A 19,799-nucleotide genomic window follows, 5' to 3' on the forward strand; every position below is an offset into this window, starting at 1 on the left:
AACATGCAAACGTATGCATGGCAGACGTACGTAGGCCAAGCTGCTGCTGCCTCTTGCTGCTGAAGTTTTTGACTCAAAGGGCTCTGCCCAACCCCACTCACTGAACTTGGACTAATGCAACGACCACTTGGCCTCAGGTCTAATTGGAACTTGTTACATGTGGGATTGCAACTTTCCCAATTGCTCCCAATAGGAATTTTTTTTATCCCAAAACCTCAAGCTTTAAATACCCACTACCTCCTTTGGCTTACATCCGTCAACTGGTCCATACTCAGTAACCTATTCTCCCCCATCTCCACAGCCTCACCACCACTCTAAACTTTCTTCAGTAGTGAATATGGCTGCCACTCTCGTCAAACTCACAGCCATCCTTCTTACCCTTACTCTCCCTCTATCATTACTAGCCTCCCCCTCTCCAATGGCCTCTTTGATCGCCGATGATGCCGAAGACTTTGAAGAGTACGTAATCGATACCCCGTTTATCAACACCGGATCCTTGAGGGGTCGGTTTCTAGCAAGTGTTGTAAAGAAAGGTACACATTGTGGTGTTAGTAGCAACATATGCAATGGAATTTCAGCAAATAATGGTGCTAGCCGCCTTTTTTGTTGTAAGAACCATTGTCGGAATGTCTTTCAAGACAAGAACAACTGTGGGATATGCGGACACAAATGTGGTTTTGGACAACTTTGTTGTGAGGGTAAATGCACCAATGTCGGTTTCAATGATCTTCATTGTGGCAAGTGCAACAAAGCATGCGATTCGGGGGTTAAATGTGAGAAGGGTTCGTGCGGATATGCTTCATGAAGAAACCAAAAGAATTTATATGTACAAGCTAGGACTCTTGTATGTGTAAATATTTAATTTTATTATTTTTTTGAAAAAAAAAATTAATTCTTTTTTTTTTTTTTTTGTAATTTAAGTGAGTACATTATTTGTTACTCCTTAATTGCCTATATGAATATGTTGATTTGTCTAATTATTGTATTGATTTGGAAAGTAAGACTAATATTTATGCACGAAGATTGATTAGTTGATGTATGGAAGACATTATTATTCTAAATCATAAGCATTTGTAAATTCATTAGTTATTTCCTCGCTTCCTTTATGTGCTTTATATTAGGATAACATTGTTAGAAAGGAGTCTTTGCATAAAGTCCTCATTAGTTATGTCAAAAACTTTAAAAAATTATTAGGTAAGCTTCAACTTGTTTTAAAAAGGTGAAATTTTAAGTTTTATTATTTTATTATTATTATTTGGATAAAATTCAGCAGCACCCCCTCACTTTTGAGAAACTACCAAAAAACCCCTAAGGTTTAATTTTATTGACAAAATAAACATTTCATTAGTTGACTATTAATCAACCATTAAATTTGGTCAAAAAATTGTATTTTATCCTTAATAAATTGATAAGTTTACCCTTCTACTAAATTTTGATTTAATAAATTAAGTTGGAAAAGTTGATTAATTAATTGGAATATATTTTGAGAATTAAACTCATAAATGAATTGAACACCTAGCAGCTAAGCCAAGTCAATAAGTTGACATAAGCATCACAACATAATTAAATTATTAATTTAAAAAATTAAAACTTTAGAAATAAATAAATAATGCAAATAATTCAAAAAAAATATTTAAAATTATTATATTGCTACAAAAAATTTTCTATATACATTTCATCAAAATTAAATGACTATTTTTTTTTCTTGATCTAAAAAAATTGATTTGGATTAGACAATTGGTCAATTTGTGGCTTACTTTTTGAGTTTGGTTGAATACCATATTTAATAACATAACAATTTGAATAAAATTATCAAGAAAAGTTAGGTGAACACATCATAGTAAACCAATTAATATAAATTTGAATTTTTTTTATCTATTTAACATTCATATTTTACACATAGAAGAACTAATATCCTACTTTATAATTTTAATTTACAAAAAATAAATTTTTAAAGTTTATTTATCTTTCTTTAACACCATGTTTGATAAGGTACGTGAACTTAAAAATATTGAACTATGTTTTATTTGTTTTATGATATATTTAGTCATTAAATTTTTATAAAAATTACATCTAGTAAATATTTTGTAGTATTATAATTACTAGATATTTTTATAATTTTTTAGTATTTTCTATTTTTTCAAGTAATTTTTTTAAAAAAAATAAATTTTTTTTTTTTTTTTTGGTTATGATAATGTCAATTAGTTGATCTAAAACAATTAGACCAGATATGCTAGTTAATTTGAGAATCAATTGGGTCTTCAAGTCAATTAATTTTCAAGGTATTTTATATATATATATATATATATGTATGTATGTATGTATGTATATATATATTCTGCAACAATATAACATTACTCTCATACCCATAATACTATTCATTATAACATCTTGGATCCACAGTGGTATTGAGGATACCTGTTTATAAAACGTACCATCTATGCAGCAGAAAACATAAAAAATACTTTAACCTTATTTACAATACCAAAGTTTTAGTATTTCCCAAAACATACATATACATCTCCCAAAAAATCTACAAAAACTCCTAGGGACAATTCAAAATACATCTCCTAATACAACACTTACCCTTCAGCGAGGGTAGTACTAAAGTCCCCTCTATCTAGGAGCTTGCTCCGCACGCCTATCTGGATCACCTGAAATGTTTAGAATTCCGGGTGAGATACCTCTCAGTAAGACGGAATAAGTTACAACTAGTGTGTGGCAAATGAGTTTTACTTGAATAACACAATTATTAATTCAATTGTAACTGTGATAACATTTCAATATAAAATATATCATAACTCACACATATACCTTTTAAAATAAGCTTTCTATTTGAACATACTTTTGACTTTAATAGATAGTTCATGTTCTCTGTAAAACTATATACATTTATTTATATAATTGTGAAAGCTTCCCTGAATGAATAATTGTAATTATGAATTAACTTTGCATGATTGGGTTGTGCGGCCCGTGAGCTGGACTTAATTTTGGCTGGCCTAACAGGTTAAGTCAAACTACAATATGTCTGTAGTATGATTGGCCTGCTCAACTTGATTCGGACTGCCAGGGAGCAACTCTACTCTTCATAGAGGCACAATCGACTGTCAAAACCATACTCTATCTAAGATGTATAGTTGCACTATCTATACTGTATTAGTTACGGTACCATGCTCTGTGATCTACTCTGGTCCATCAAGGTTCTAATACTATATAATACTATTTCTGTATATTACTGTTTTACCATGATTCTATATAAACTGTAATACCGTGATTCTATAATAATTGTATATCATGGTTCTGTAATAACTATAAATCATGGTTCTATACAAACTATAATATCATGGTTCTGTAAAAGTTAAAAGTCATGGTTCTGTAATGATTGTAAAATCATGGTTCTGAAAAAGCTATAATATCATGGTTCGATAATAGTTGTATAAAATTCTGTATTAAATCTTTGTACTATATCTGATATTTTTCATGCCACACAATTTAAATGAAACTCTTATACTATAATCTATATGGGTAAAACTGTATTTTCTTGCTATATAAAAATAGTATATATCATTTATAAAACTTTCATGTATTCCAAAATTTCTAAATTTTCACAAACATATAACAGATGCAAAATTCAAATCTTATACTCTAGAATTTATATTCAGTAATATCTAGTAAATCATATGCTAAAATCTCATAAACACATGTCATACTTTAATTGATAAAATTCTTAAAATTAACTGGCTTAACTTATTCCCCTTACCTGATTATGAAGAGGTCTGCTAAAAACTCTATATTCACGCTCGTGGTGTTCGAAACTCAAAAACCCTAAAATCATGTAACCCCAAAATAATATTACATTTACATTTTCCCCGGACCTACATACTCTATTTTATTAATGAAACTCCAAACAATTAGATATTTATCACCCTTATCTCATTCCTTGAGGAGATGCTCGCAGGAGCCCCAAACTCGTGCCTGCGGCGTTCGTATCAAAGCCTTGTAATCCACAAATCCCAATTTATCAGCTCAATCCCAGAATGCATACCACTCTAATATTCCTAGGTTCACATAATCCCAATAACTATTTAAACTTAAAAATAACTCTCTTACCTCAGTTTTGGAGTGGTGCTCGGGATCCTCTAAACACATTTCTGCCCTGGTTAAAATGACGAGGATCGCCTCTAGGCCTTACACATGGAGTCTAATCGTCGATTTGGGGTGTTTGGGGTGAGAAAATGAGGGGAGAGAGAGAGAGAGAGAGAGAGAGAGAGAGAGAGAGAGAGAGAGAGAGAGAGAGAGAGAGAGAGAGAGCTTTTGTAATTTTAAAAGAAAAATGACATGCGGCCTTTAAATAGTGTTCTATCCCTGGAAAAAACAGTCGACGATTTTCTTAGGCTTCTCTGAAACCATCGACGGTTTGGTCTTTAACCAAACCAATTTTCATCGTTTACCCTTAACCTAGTTGTGGTAATAACAAAATCGTCGACGGTTTTTTTACACCCCCACCAAACCGTCAACTGTTTGGTCCACACCAAACCAAAAATCCCCTTTTCTTTATTTTCTTATTCTTATTATTTTCTGAGTCACTACAAAAGATGTAGGAGCAAAGACTAAGTTGACTATGGTAGCAAAACGATTATAGTTATATTTTGTAGTTTGAACTGAATTTAGACTTGCTTGACAAAGTCTGCAAAATCTTGCTACGCTAGAAAAAGTTGCTTTAAGCCTAGAGAGACACAATTGTTGTCTCTATTTTGATGATTCTATTGCTGCTTTCTTTACATATTTCCTAAAAGATGGATGTTGTGATAGATAGTTTCAACAGTTTCATGTGTCTGCTAAGTTTGAAGGACCAAATAGAGAGCATGTTAGATACAATGTGAGGCATTACCAAATATAGTTAGAGGGCTATTAAAAAGGTGTTCCAAACCCACTAGCCAAATTGCAATATTTTAAGAAGATATAGTTTACGAACTGTTTTGTTGAACTTGTGTGGATAGCAATAACTTCTTTTTGAGATTTTCAAGAGTCATAATTTTGTCCAAGGAGTTTAACCAATGCAAAATGGAGGCCATTGAGGGGATCATTTGAGAGGCAAATATAGAAACTTAACTAAGGAGTCAATCTTGTAAAGTGATAAAAATATGGGATCTTAACTTTCAAAATTGATGCAAGGGGATTATAGCAAGTTAAGAAGCTGAGGAACACATTCTTGCTTGTAGCCCTTTGGATTCTTTGTAAATGAGATATATATTCCAAAACATTTTTCTTTGCTCAAGAATGATCAATCTCAATGTCATGGAAGTGAGGGAAAGTGTGTTTTGGGGATGATAAGAAGGTAATCTATCTGTCCAAATATTTGTGCCTAGGCTATTTGGATGATAAGAAGGTAATCTATCTATCCAAATATTTGTGCCTAGGCTATTTTTGATTCTATCCACTTCCCAAAAATCTTGCATTGCCTTAGAATGATACCTTGGCATAAGCATTTGCTGCATGGAGGCCTCAACTAGGATGGAGACCACTCCTCCATGGAGTAACCATATTTGATACTTATTATGAGTTTCCTTGGAAGGGCCTTTTTTTTTTTTTTCTTTTTTTGGAATAGTTGAATCTCCACAACCATATATATAGCTAATAGGGCCTTTTTCATCAGCTTAATGCTTTTGATCCCTAGAACACCATTCTGTGTTGACAAATAAAGCCTTTTCTAGTTCACAAAGGGACACTTAGAGGTGGTTGGATTGCCTCTCCATAGAAAGTTGCATTGTAGGTCGTCTAACTTTATTGCAACCACAACAGGATGGGGAGGATGGAGATGTTGTTTGTAGATATGTTGGTTTTAATTTAGTGCTAAACATCCTCCTACTAGCCTAGTTTCATGAGTTAAGCTTATTTTCAATGTTCTTAACAATTGGCTCCCAAGTACTCTTGGATTTGTACTTTGCTTCAATCCCAAAAGGTATCCTAGGTACAAGGATGGAAGCATTACCAATGGCAAATTAAAGACTTTGGCAAACTCTGTAGCGTCTCTTGAATTCATTACCTTGATATGCCTAATGCTAAGTCTATTTCTTACTAATTTTTAGCTTACAAGTACATGGTTGTTATTTTGACTAATATAATGCTAATTATTTCATCTTAATAATAGTCAAATAATAATAAAGGATATGATTGCAAAATGGTAATGAACCTCATAGAAGTGTAATTCTTATTTTAGAACCTTGAAGGAAGTAAAGACCAAGAGCCCATTTCGGTTGAGTCAGTTGGCGTCCATAATTCTTCAAGCCTTGCCTAATTCATCAACTTGATCCATCTAGTGCTCGTCTATTTCTTAATAATTGGTGACATTAATTTTAGACAAATAGGTACATAATTTTTATTTTTAGACAATTTAAAACTAATTAATCCATCTTAATAATAGTCAAATAATAAGGAATATGACCACAAAAAGGATGATGAATCTTGTGGAAGTAGAATTCTTTTTTAAAACTTCAAAGAGGTAGAGTAACAATGCAAGAAACCTTGAGCTAGGATGGTTATGCAATTTACCCAACTCATTAAGTTTGCTAGATTAATTATGCTGACCCTATTTGACTTTAGTATTGAATTTAATATTGTATGGATCGACTAATGTAGATTATTGAGTATGTATACCTTATTGGCAAAAATATTAATGTAGTTTTGCAAGAAAATAGAATCTTAATTATAGTTTTACAACATAAAATATCCCATATTGAGTCATTTCATTAGTCGCTTCAAGTAGTTTGCTATGAATTCTTCAAATATTATTTTTTTTCTAGAAAAATTACCATGAATGTCTCTAGATGGTCTCAATGAATAAAATTAAGAGTGTTTTATTAATGTTATCAAGTTATAATCTTGAGTGGGATGGGAAGTAACTTTGGACAGGAGATGAACCCTTTGTCTAGTAGGTCCAAAGGCCTCTGAATTAGTAAAAAAAAAAACAACATGGCATGGATAGAATATTATAAATTGACCATTCAAACATAGCTTGGAAATATTGTATGAACTAACAATTGTATCTTCTCCTGATTCCAAAGGGTTTAGTTTGTACAACATGCTTACACACATGGATTACACAGGTTAATATGTAGCGACCTGCCTATTTACCAAAAAAAAAAATTTTCCATAATAATAGACAATAGAGTAATCCTGTCAACTCATAGTCAACCTGGACCCATGGGTACCAGGGATATACCTAAAATATAACACTAATTCCTAAACAGCGGGAAACGTAGAAACATATACATATACAATCATCCAACCAATACAATATCAGAGTTTTACTACAACTGTCATATACATACACACATCCCAAAATATCCAAAAAGTGCCCTTGAGTCATCACCCAAAAATTCATCAGACCCTAGCAAAATGACTTACCTTTCAGACAGGGTAGAACAGTCGAACTCTAACACTGCGGAACTCTATTTGATCTTCTATCTAGAGCTCCTGAAATGTTTATATAGCTGGGATGAGACACCTCTCGGTAAGGGAAATAAACTAATATCAGTGTGTGCCAACATGAGTATTTTTGTATTATACATATGACAATACATAAATCATACTAGATAAAACTGTCTGTATCATATTTGGGAAAAAAAACATATTTTATCATAACATGGTATAACATACTAAATTTCTATACATATAAATCATCTTATAAAACTGTACATGGAAAACACCCTAGATGGATAGCTGGCTGGTGTCATTTCTTATCCCAACATGACTAGGTTGTGCGGCCCGAAGGTGGGACCTAGCAATGGCCAACTGACCATGCTAGATCAACGTAAGTCTCTAAGTACGATGGGTCTGCCCCTCCTGGTCCGGACACCAGAGGGACGCCTGCACTACCATAAAACCACATCGACTGTCAATCTCCCACTGCCCCTTACGTCAAGTGGTAGTACTAACATATACATGATTGTGATCATATAGCTACAGTACCATGCTTCTTGAAAGCCTAAACCAAGTCAACCAGATTCTGATAACATATAATATATTTCAAAATAATGATACATGACTATTTCATAATAATATCTGTCATGTTATTATTTTCATAAAACCTTATATAACATATCATATAAAATTTACGGCCCTTACGCCGGCATAACATATCATAAACCCCTCGGCCCTTACACCGATATATCATATAAAACCTTGGCCCTTATGCCGGCATACCATTTAAAATCCTCGGCCCTTACACCGACATATCATATAATATCCTTAGTCTGAAATACCCTGTATCATTTTTTTATTTTCCCGAAAGTAGTAATAACATGCTTATTTTGTAACATAATATTTCATCATCATAATTTCCATGGTAAATGTTCTCATGCCACACAAAAAAAAAATATTCAGATCATAAAACCTGTTCTAAAACTATATTTCTAATATTATACATGAAAACCATATTTCTGATCAACAACATAATTTTCAACATAATTCTACAATATATATATTTACTTGAAATTAAATGCTATAAAATAGTAAATACATTTTCATAAGAAACCTGACTTAGTTTATCCCCTTACTTGACTTATGAAAAAGCCTACGAATTACTCCAAAATCACTAACGTGTGGTTCCCAACTCAACACCTTGAAATTGATATTTTTCCAACAAAATTTCAGTATTATCTTACCCTACATATTCTTCTCAATTCAGAAATACCAAAAACCTAATAAAACTGAAATTAACTAACTTACCCAAATTTTGGGATGGTTCCCAACTAGACCTAATCAACGATCCACTCTAGCAGATGTGAAGAGAACCTTCCCAAGAGTGAGGTGGTAGCTTTAGATCATCGAACCGGCGAATAACTAGCCCAGAATCTTAGAGAGAAGGGGTGGAGGATGAAGTGTAGTGAGAGAGAGAGAGGAGGGTTTCATACACAATTTCACACTAGAAAACTGAGTTTGAACCATTTATACACCTGCCTTCGTCGACAAGGCTAGGTAAAGAATTCGTCGACGAGCACTTATTCTTCGTCGACAAATTTTTAGGCCCTGCAACAGTCCTCTCAGTAATTTCTCGTCGACGAGACACGTGTCCCTGTTAACGATCCCAATAAGCCGTTTTGTCGACGAACTCTAACAAGGACTTGCTGTGACCCCCCTTTAAAAATTTCCTTTGCCTCTCCTTTCTTTTATCATTTAATTGCTATAAATCACCGAGTCTCTACATAATACATAGAAGGTAGGTATTTATATACATGGATCGCAAGTATTAATTCACATAAGTTAGGTATATTTATTCACTACAAAAAAATTGTTTTTTAGTGACGGATTCAAATTCGTCACTAATAGTAGGGTATTGGTGACAGTTTTCGTCACTAAAATCCAGAAAAAATCGCGCAAAAATATTTTTTGTGCAGAATTTATCCCGGGAAAATATTAGTAAAGATTTATGTGGTATTAGTGACGAATTAAATCCATCACTAAAAGGTAAGCATTAGTGACGGATTTGAGAACCGTCACTAATACTTCCCTTTTTAAAAAAAAAATTAAAAAAATTTACTACGGAGTATTAGTGACGAAATTAAAAATTCGTCACTATTGGCTCATTATTAGTCACGGATTTGAGAACCATCACTAATACTTCTCTTTTTTAAAAAAAATAAAAAAATTTACTTTGGAGTATTAGTGACAAATTTAAATATTCGTCACTATTGGCCCATTATTAGTGACGGATTTGAGAGCCGTCACTAATACTTCCATTTTTTAAAAAAAAAAAAAAAAATTTTACTTCACAGTATTAGTGACGAATTTTTAAATTCGTTACTATTAGCCAATTATTAGTGATGGATTTGAGAACTGTCACTAATACTTCCATTTTTAAAAAAAAAAAATAAAAAGATTTTACTTCTGAGTATTAGTGATGAATTTCTAAATTCGTCACTATTGACCCATTATTAGTGACGGATTTACAAATTCGTCACTATTGCCCCTTCCCATGATCTTTATTTCCCCGTTTTTTCCCCCAATATTTTTCATTCCCTCCATTCTATCACGGCCCCTCCCTCCCAATCCTCCTGTCTCCCGACCCTCCTCTCTCCCATCGCCATTCGTCGTTGCCTCGCCCGTCACCGTCACCATCACCTATCACCGTTTGCTCGCCGTTGCCGTCTTAGTCCAGCTTTCGCCAGTCACCGTTCGCTATGCTGACCGCCACCTCCGCCGCTCCTCGTCAGGAGGTTTGCTCCTTCTTCTTCTTCTTCTTCTTCTTCTTCTTCTCCTCCTCACCGCTGCTGCTCCTTGCCAGGAGATCCTATTTCACCAGGAGAAGAAATCCGCAAGTGGATTAGGATGGGTGTTCTTGGTGTTGCTTTGGGCTATAGAAAATGGCACTTTTTAGAGGATTTTTTTTGCCTGACTAGTAGAGGAATTGGTGAATTGTACTTCATTAGCATTCCTTCTATTCTTTTTTTTTTTTAATTTTATTTTACTTTTTTTCTTTGTTGTTGGAGGATGCCCTTTGGAATATTCTTTTTCTTCTCTGATTATAAATTGTTTGGAAAGAGAGAGAGATATGGCACCTTCTTGGGCTTTTGCAATGAGGTGCTTTGAGGGAACATGTTTTTCAGATATTCAATTGGACAGATAGGCTTTGTTATCTTGATTGAGTTTTTTCTTTTTATATTTTTATTTTTTTATTTTTTGTTTTGTCTTTTATTTTATTATAAGAGGATCTTATCATTCTTTCTACTTTACTATTTCCTTTTGACACTTTTTCCTTTCTATCAAAGAAAAATGTAGCTATTTCATGTGATATTAATTTTTATTAATAATGGAATTATTTGCAGTATTCTAGTCATTGCTTGTTAACAAATATTAGATTGGTGATTATATGGGTAGGTTCTTGTTATATGTGTCATGAAATGTGCAATTAAGCCAGGAATTTATCTCATCTCGATGGTGGTTTTTAATTTTTTTGGACTATTAAGGTTACAAATTTTTTCTTTAATTTTTTAGATCTTTTTCCAAGATTACGTTAATCAAGTAGTATTATAGTATATTTGTTCTTTGAACTATGAAACTTGGTCACCCAACCTGTGTCAACTTAATTTTTATCATTGCTAAATGAGGAAAAACTATTGATAATTTTGATGATGCGCTGCAATAAAGGGGTTGTATAATGCTAGGATTTTTTTTGGGGGGATATGTGCTTATGTTTGTGTTTGTGTCATGTTCTTTGTGATTCTTTAATGTGTCACTACCATCTATTGGTTTTAAAATTTTTGGTGCACCATGTAAACTCTTCAACGTGGAATGAGCTACTCATTTGACTTAATTTTTTATTTGAGCAATCTTTCTTCTTTTCCACGTGCACATTCAATTTTCTGCTTTCTAGTGTTCTACATACTTTTATTCACAATGTTAGACACTTCCTGTATAGAGTGACGTAGGAAAGATGTATAAGATGCTTATATCCTCTCCCATTTAATCAAAGGTGTACACCTACTTTTGTACGATGTGGTCTTTGTGGAGGAGCTACAAACTCATTCAAGATCCTTTCTAGTGAGCCAGAGACAGTGAAGGAGAAACTGACTTTAGTGATTTTGATTTGAATACAAGAGACAAGGTCACAACTGAGTCGTATTCTTGTTTTTCTGTCATTTATGCCTCTGTGATTAGTATTTATTCGCTTGAAAACTTACATTATATCCAATAATCTATATACTAGAAAATAGAAGTGATTTTTGGTGGTTCTCTTGCCAATTGCTATTGGATTAACATATTTGAAGCAATTTTTTTTTTCAGCACCTATAAACACTAGTTGATCCAGTCACTTCTAGTTTTGGAATCAAATACTCCTCTTGCATGTTCTACTTCCTTCAAATGACCAAGAATTGAGGTGTAAGAGTTTAGGGGTAACTATTTATTCTAGCATAGAAGTTTTGAGCTAATAAAGTTTGTATATTCCTTCCGTGTTGCAACTCAAAAAATCAATCCCTTATGAACATACATGACATATCATTTGCTTTTAACTATGAATAAGTATTATCATTTGTTCACCACTAGGGATATTCTGTTTTGAGAAAGAATTAAAGTGTTTACGTGTGTGGTTTGATGCATGCAACAATATATATTCATACGTACGCCTTTCACATTCATTTCAGTTATTCGTTTAGGGTTAAAAATTGTTGTACTATGCACTATTTATATTTTTCTTCGTGATTATACTGAGGGCCAGCTCTCCATTCTGCTCTCCATTTGTATACTAATGTTTTTTTTTTTTTTTTTATGATTCTTAATTTGTAGGGTTCGCGGCTATCATAACATCAACACATTGTCATGCATGCACTACAATCGTCAGATGAAACTTTTGATTATTTCTTTGTAATTTTTATTGTTATTTGAACAAATGGAATTTCTGTATTTAATTTGAATTTGTATAATGTATTTGTATTTGAAATTTGAATTTTTTGAAATTTTTTTTTGTTATATGAACAGATGTTATTTCTTTATTTTAATTGAATTTGTATTTGAATTCGAAATTTTGAATAATTTATTAATTTTGTAGTAATTACGGTTCCAGGTTATGTATGCAAAAATGTAATTACAGATTTTTATAGGAATTGATGATTAAAAAATAGTATTAAATTTTTTTAAAAATTTTTTAATTATTAGTGAAGGAAATAGTGACGGTATTAGGGTTTTAGTGACGGTTATAATCCGTCACTAATACTGTATTATTAGTGACGAATTTAAAATTCGTTACTAATAGTTAGCAGTAACCGCAGATATAACAACTAATTTAAAACCATTACTAATACTTATAAATTCGTCACTAATAGTCTTAGTGACGAATTTATAAGTATTAGTGATGGATTTGATCCTACACTAATACCCTGATTTTTTGTAGTGATCACATGATTAATTCATATGAGGTAGGTATATACCTGGTTGTATTAGGTTTATACATGGTTGTATTTACACATAACTTAGTTGTATCTTGTTAACATTCCCCCTCCAACTCAAGGAGCTAAAGAGACCAACTTGAATTTGGAAATTAAATGCTAAAAACGATCAGGATAGGTACTTCGATGAAGATGTCGATGTTGTTTAGAGGGAAGATGGCTTAGGGAGTAATGGTGCAAGGTGGAGTGTGGGCTAGGTCATGGTAGCCTATATATTTAAGGCTAAGGACGTGCACGTAAAGATAGGCAGCCTAGAGCATATCTGAGTGGGGAACATGGATTTAAGAGCATATATAAACCTAGAGAGGTAAGTAAAAGGAGTTAGGAACAAATCTACGCTAGGAAAATGGAGCAAGGAGCAAGGAGCTAGAAGCATATCCAGTTGTAGTGAGAGGTGAGTAAGGAGATAGGAGCAAATCTGAGCAAGGAAAGGGGGATTTAAGAGCTAGGTGTAGATTTGAGTCCAAAGAGGTGAGTAACAAGATAGGAGCAAATCTGAGCAAGTAAAGGGGGAGTTAAGAGCTTGGTGTAGATTTGAGTCCAAATAGGTGAGTAAGGAGTTAGGTAGCCTACGATAACATGTGCGGTACACACGAGGTTGTGTTAGTGTGCACATGCAATAGTAGAAATAGAGATCCTTGTGGATATTTGGAGATCTTCACCGCTAGTGTGTGCTAGTGTTGATAGAGGATCAACAATGACAAGCAGCAACATAAGGGAGCACTAGCTGTTTGGAGGACTAGCAGTGGTAAGTGGCGGTGATGTGATAGTGGGCTGCTGATAGTGCGAATTGTGTAAGTGTGTAGTTGAAGTAGAAGCTTTTCCTTTAAATATCATGTTAGATTACAACTTTACTTAAAATTTTAAACTATTAAATTGTGTGCCAACAATGTATATCAAGTCTCAACACTCCCTCGCACATGTAGCCTAATTGCACTTAGAGAGACAAACACACAATAAACAACACCCATTGCAAGGAATATATAAGATAATTGTTAACCAAGAAACAATAAATGTAGGCAAGAAGACTAGAACCCAAAATCTCCTAACAACCACGACCTTGATACTAGATTACTTAAATTTATACGTGCTTACAAACATGGATCATATAGGTTAATCCCCATGGAAGGTATCCATTTACATATATGGATCACATGAGCTAATTTATACAAGGTAAATATATGGTCACATGGTTAATTCATACAAGGTAGATCAATATACATGGTTGTATTTACACATAGCTTAGTTGTATCTTGCTAACAAAAGTTAGGAAAGATTATTTAAGTGAAGATATTATGAAATAGTTAGTCAACAAGGAATGTTCTATAATATATACAAGTAAAGGATAATGCATATGTAATGAGTATGTTTATGTATGCGTGCAAGTGGCACTTATTATTGTATTCATTATGAAAAAGGTTGGGATGCGATTGTGATACTTGCAATGACATATTTTGTAATTTCTAAAAGTGGTATGCTTTTTATTTTATTTTAGTTTCCAATTGCCACACTAAATCGACACATTAACTCACATCCTTATATTTCATGAGACTCTTGAGTTACAAGAGAAATATAAGGTTGATTATACAAATTTGAATATAGTATATATGCAAGCCCGTAATTGAAGGTGTAGAACAAGTCATGCTAATACATTATGTGTTGAGATATACTCCAAGTTGACAAGATTGTCCTACCAATAGGAAGCATTTAAACATACATATCAAATTTGAAAGACGATTAAATTGAACCAAATCGCAACAAACCTATTGGCTTGTAATAGATTTGGTTCAATTAAGTTTGACTAATAAAACAACACATTTTTTTTATTTGTTTTTTAGTATCATGTCTTTTTCTTCTTTATTTTTCTGCCATTTCCTTCTTTACCTCTTCAAAATAGGTCCAATTGGATGTTTTAAAATGTCAACCTAAATTCCTTGTGATCTTAAAAATGCCATTTGATTTCAAGTTCTACTTCAAAACTCAGTTCTTTGTAACTTTCTATTTTTCCATTTAAAACGCCACAAATATAGAAAATAAGATTTCAAATGTGTATTGGATCATCAAGAATTGGGATGGGAAAGAATACAATTAAGATGAAGTAATAGGTAAGTTGTAATTAATGCCCACTTAATTATATACATTCCAAACTGTATATTCCATGCCTAAGTGAATTTTTTGTCTATTTTATTACATGAAATCTTTTTTTTTTTTTTTTGGGTTCCATCGAAGGTCCTTTGTCTCTTTCATGCAAGAGGGAATTCTTTTTAATTGACTTTCAATTCAATGGATATTTGAGTTATTAAAATATTATTTTTTTTAATAAGATGAACCTGCCTGTCTTTCTTTCCTTCCAAGAAAAGCCAGCAACTGACGCGCTGCCACAGGACAATGCATTGATTGCAATCTCATACATTCATTTGCTCAAGTCTCAAGATACGGCACCAAAGAAAATGTTAATGGATACAACATGCTACTTATCCTTTGAAACCACTTCAATGATATTTTGTATGCTGCTGCAGATAATAATAATATTTTTTTTTTTTGGACGCCTGACGTATAGGAATGGCAGATGGAGTGGAAGGCTAGCCTGCTCCTCGGGAAATGCCAAAGTTCATGAAAGCATTTTTCAAAACTTTCATTAGGAGTTTTTTCTCGATTTAATTTTTTTTTTTAAATATATATGTTAAATAGTATTATTTTTGGGAGAATAATTTTCAAAGTGACACGTGACAAATCTCGCTACTATAAGTAGCGAGATTACGTCAGAGTCATTACGAGAATTATTTTCTTAAAAAATGTATTATTTAATATATATTTAAAGAAAAAAGATAAATCCGAAAAAGACTCCCATCAAAGGTCCTTTGTTTCTTTAAGAAAGAGAGCTAAATTATTTCCAATCTCGGAATATTGCTTACCACTTATTAAACTTAGAACCCGAAAACTTTAACATAAAAAAAAAAAATACAGAATTTGTTTGGAAGAAAATGCTCAAGTCACTCTTCTTGTGATTGTTGCATACCAGCATTGTGTCCAGTTCTGCATTTAATTTTACGAATTAATGGAAAAGAGACTACCTAAAATACACTGCCTAAGAGACCAAAATTGCTTAAATTGAATTGGATACGCAAACCCAGCTTGCAAACATTTGCATGCGAGATGTAAGTAGCTAGGCCTAGCTGCTACTGCCTCTTGCTGCCGAAGTTTTTTACTCAATGGGCTCTGCCAAACCCCACTCAGTAAACTCGGGCTACTGCGACGACCACTTGGCCTCATGGACAATTGGAGTTTGTTGCTAGTGGGATTACAACCTTCCCATTCCCTCCCAAGAGGAAAATTCTTTATCCCAAAACCTCAAGCCTCAAATACCCACCATCTCCTTTGCCTTTCATCCACCAACTGGTCCATACACAATAACCCATTCCCCTCCATCTCCTCACCCTGCGAATTGAATATGGCTGCCACTATCTTCCAACTCACAGCCATCCTTCTCGCCCTTACCCTCCCTCTAACCTTACTAGCCTCCCCCTCTCCGATGGCCTCTCTGATAGCTGCCGACACCGAAGACTATGAGGACTACGTAATCGACACCCCATTTGTAAATACTGGATCTTTGAGAGGTCGATTTCTAGCAAGTATCATAAAGAAAGGTACACAGTGCGGAGTTAGTAGCAACGTATGCAATGGGATTTCAGCAAACAATGGTGCTAGCCGCCTTTTTTGCTGTAAAAATCATTGTCGGAATGTCCTTCGAGACAGGAACAACTGTGGAATATGCGGACATAAGTGTGGTTTCGGAAAACTTTGCTGTGGGGGTAAATGCATCAACGTTAGTCTTGATCCTCTTCATTGTGGCAAGTGCAATAAAGCATGTGATTCGGGAGTTAAATGTGAGAACGGTTCCTGCGGATATGCTTCATGAATATACCAAAAGGATTTCTACTACAAGTTAGCTAGGAGTTCATGCACAGAGATTCAATTTTTTTTTTTTTCTTTTTTTTGTAATTTTAGTCAATACAGTATTTATTATGCCTTAATTACTTACAAGAAAATGTTGATTGGTTTAATTATTGTATTGATTTGGGAAATAAAGCTAATGTATATGCATAAAGATTGATTAATTACTAGATGTATGGAAAGCATTTTTATTATTTTAAATAATAAAATAGTTATAAGCATTTGTAGATTCATTTGTTCCTTCTACAAATTCTTCATTACAATATGATTGATATGCCTTATATTAAGATAATATTGTTAAAAAGCTAGGAGTCTTTGTATAGATTTATCATTAATTAAAAAAATTTAAAGAACTACTAAGTAATTGTTTATTTCAACTTACTTAAATCAGAAATTTTTTTGTTTAGTTGATAGGTGAATTGAAGCAGCTGATAATTGATGGGTAATTTATATACAAGGTTCAAGACCCAAATAATGGAAAACAAAAAATCTAGGTCATTATTTAGTGAACCTTTTTTTCAGTGAACCTTTTTTTTTCTACAAAGTTATGTAGCATTTTATTAAGAGAAGAATATATGAATATATATATATATATATATATATATATATATATATATATACGGACTCCTTGCCTTCATAACTCATTTTTAGGCCACGTCTTGGATCCTCGTAAAACAAACAGTCTTCAAACTTAATCATTTCTTGATATCTTGCGTCAAGGCTTGAAATTCTCCTATGTATTCCATGATCAAGCTAGCCTATTGTAGATCATATACTTTGCAACGAGCAATGTACTCGACATTTTGATCAAGATAGAACTATGACTTTAGAGGCTACTTAATTCATCCCAAGTATTGATAGTGCAGTGATTGTTATGAATGTCTTCACATTTGGTCTTTTACCGCAACGTTACATGATCCACAACAAATACTGTGGCAAGTGCCACTTTGTTCTTCTCTAATCTGATTTGAGAGCACTTGAAAAAATGTACAACTTGAAGATGAAGTTGTCCAACTCCTTAGCATCACATCCCCCCCTCCCCGGGCGCCAATAAGATTTTGGATCATATAATTTTACCTGGGTCCCATCTCTTGCATCTACCATGGGTCTTTTGGACATTTGGATCACTATATTCAACTTGGCACCAAAGTTTTGGAATTGGTTTAGGAATTGATCCATCATTGTTATCTGGAATTTGTCCCTTTCCTTGAGCTCTCCTTCTAAGGAACTAATGGATTCCTTAACATAATCTACAAATAAATAAAATTCTCATTAAGCTCCCAAAAGGAGGCCTTAAGCTTTATTGGCCTCCACCTTGGGATGATAACAATGGCAACACACCCTTTATTTGTTTTAGTTTGCTTTCAAAGGCTTCCAACTGCTCAATATTCCTCTTAGAGGCCTCAACCCCCATTTACTCATCCTCCAGGGATTTCACACGATTAATACGATTCTTTAATTCCACAATCCTTTCCTCAAATTTGGACGCACAATAGAGGATCTCTCTATTGGTTTCACGGGTAACCTCAAGCTCTGTTGACAGACTCTTCTCTTTCAATGATTTGACCACAAATGTCTAGAGTTCAATGATTTAAGCACTTCAATGCACTTTGGAGTCATAAATTTAGAACTTATCGGGTTACCACTCATGTTTACTGATTACTGTGCTCTAATTCCAATTGTCACATACCCACAATTGTCAACACCAATGAGGGCCATGCAACACTTGTTGAGAACCCTTTGCCTAATCGAGTCAACCAAAATTCACAAATTTAAGCTTATAGGCACAAGAACCACATAACTCTCTCGACAAAAATAGCAATACTAAAAGTAATATTAAAATAACTATAGTTTGTATATATAGGCATACAAAACAAAAGACATCAATCGATTCACAAAGTTCATCACAACATAGTAAAACACAAAGACAATAGTATCTACTAATTGTTTAATTCAATCAAGAAGGCAACAATATAAACATTAATGCAAACATTTTATTTATTAATACAAATCCTCGAAGAATTACAAATAGAGCCATTATCTCTTCCTTATTATCTCATCACATTGTCACCCCTAACATCATGCACTTAACATTTCTTTTATATATACGAAGGCATTATAAATGAGACTCGGTTAGTTAAGAGATAAGGATGCTTATTCAAATTGGAATACAATATATATGCTAAATCCTAAATCCATAGTTGAAGGTGTAAAGTGCAGACTAGTTCATGCCAATGCATGATGTGGGGAGATATATTAATCGTAACAATAATGAATAATATTTTCATATCTTGAAAAGGCACAAGTTCACAAGATTCTCATTATAAGAGAGGCCATTGGAAACGTGTCGAATTTAAAAATATGATCAAATGGGACCAAACAATACCAAATCTACTGGTCGGTAATTGATTTGGCTCAATTTAGTTTGACTTAAAAAAAAAAAAAATTGAACAATGAAGCTGCGATTTAGAGTTTTAAGATTTCATGTATCACTTGATTTGGATGATGCCCAAATAGAGAAAAAATCGGATTACTGCTATATCTTGTTGCCCAAGGTTTTGACCCTTGGAGCTCTGCCAAACCCCACTCATTAAGATTGGACTAATACAACGGCCACTTGGCCTCAGGGATTGGAACTTGTCACTTGTGGGATTACAACTTTCCCATTCCCTCCCAAGAGGAAATTTTTTATCAAAAAACCACAAGCTTTAAATACCCACCATCTCCTTCGGCTTATACCCACCAACTGCACGTACAAAACCATTCCATCTCCTGCATCTCCTCAACCTCACAGGCAAGTGAAGGATTTCAGCAGTAAATATGGCTGCCACTCTCTTCCAACTCACAGCCATCCTACTCACGCTTACCCTCCCTCTAACATTACTCGCCTCCCCCTCTTCA

The 19,799-nt window shown here is 33.6% G+C and overlaps 2 protein-coding genes across 2 annotated transcripts; both read left to right on the forward strand.

Moving 5' to 3' along the window:
• Nucleotides 1–337: 337 nt before the first annotated feature.
• On the forward strand, nucleotides 338–805 carry LOC131149143 (protein GRIM REAPER-like). The gene has a single exon (XM_058099290.1). It carries the CDS (start codon nucleotides 338–340, stop codon nucleotides 803–805), a length of 468 nt encoding a protein of 155 aa, XP_057955273.1.
• A 15,671-nt stretch (nucleotides 806–16,476) lies between these two features.
• On the forward strand, nucleotides 16,477–16,863 carry LOC131149147 (protein GRIM REAPER-like). The gene has a single exon (XM_058099305.1). The coding sequence runs from the start codon at nucleotides 16,477–16,479 to the stop codon at nucleotides 16,861–16,863; it is 387 nt and encodes a 128-aa protein (XP_057955288.1).
• Nucleotides 16,864–19,799: the final 2,936 nt, after the last annotated feature.

The sequence above is a fragment of the Malania oleifera genome, chromosome 1 (genome assembly GCF_029873635.1).
Source record: "Malania oleifera isolate guangnan ecotype guangnan chromosome 1, ASM2987363v1, whole genome shotgun sequence".
Classification (NCBI taxonomy): domain Eukaryota; kingdom Viridiplantae; phylum Streptophyta; class Magnoliopsida; order Santalales; family Ximeniaceae; genus Malania; species Malania oleifera.

Coding starts and splice junctions, on each gene's coding strand:
- LOC131149147 (XM_058099305.1), top strand. CDS start 16,477: ATGGCCTCTCTGATAGCTGCCGACACCGAAGACTATGAGGACTACGTA.
- LOC131149143 (XM_058099290.1), top strand. CDS start 338: ATGGCTGCCACTCTCGTCAAACTCACAGCCATCCTTCTTACCCTTACT.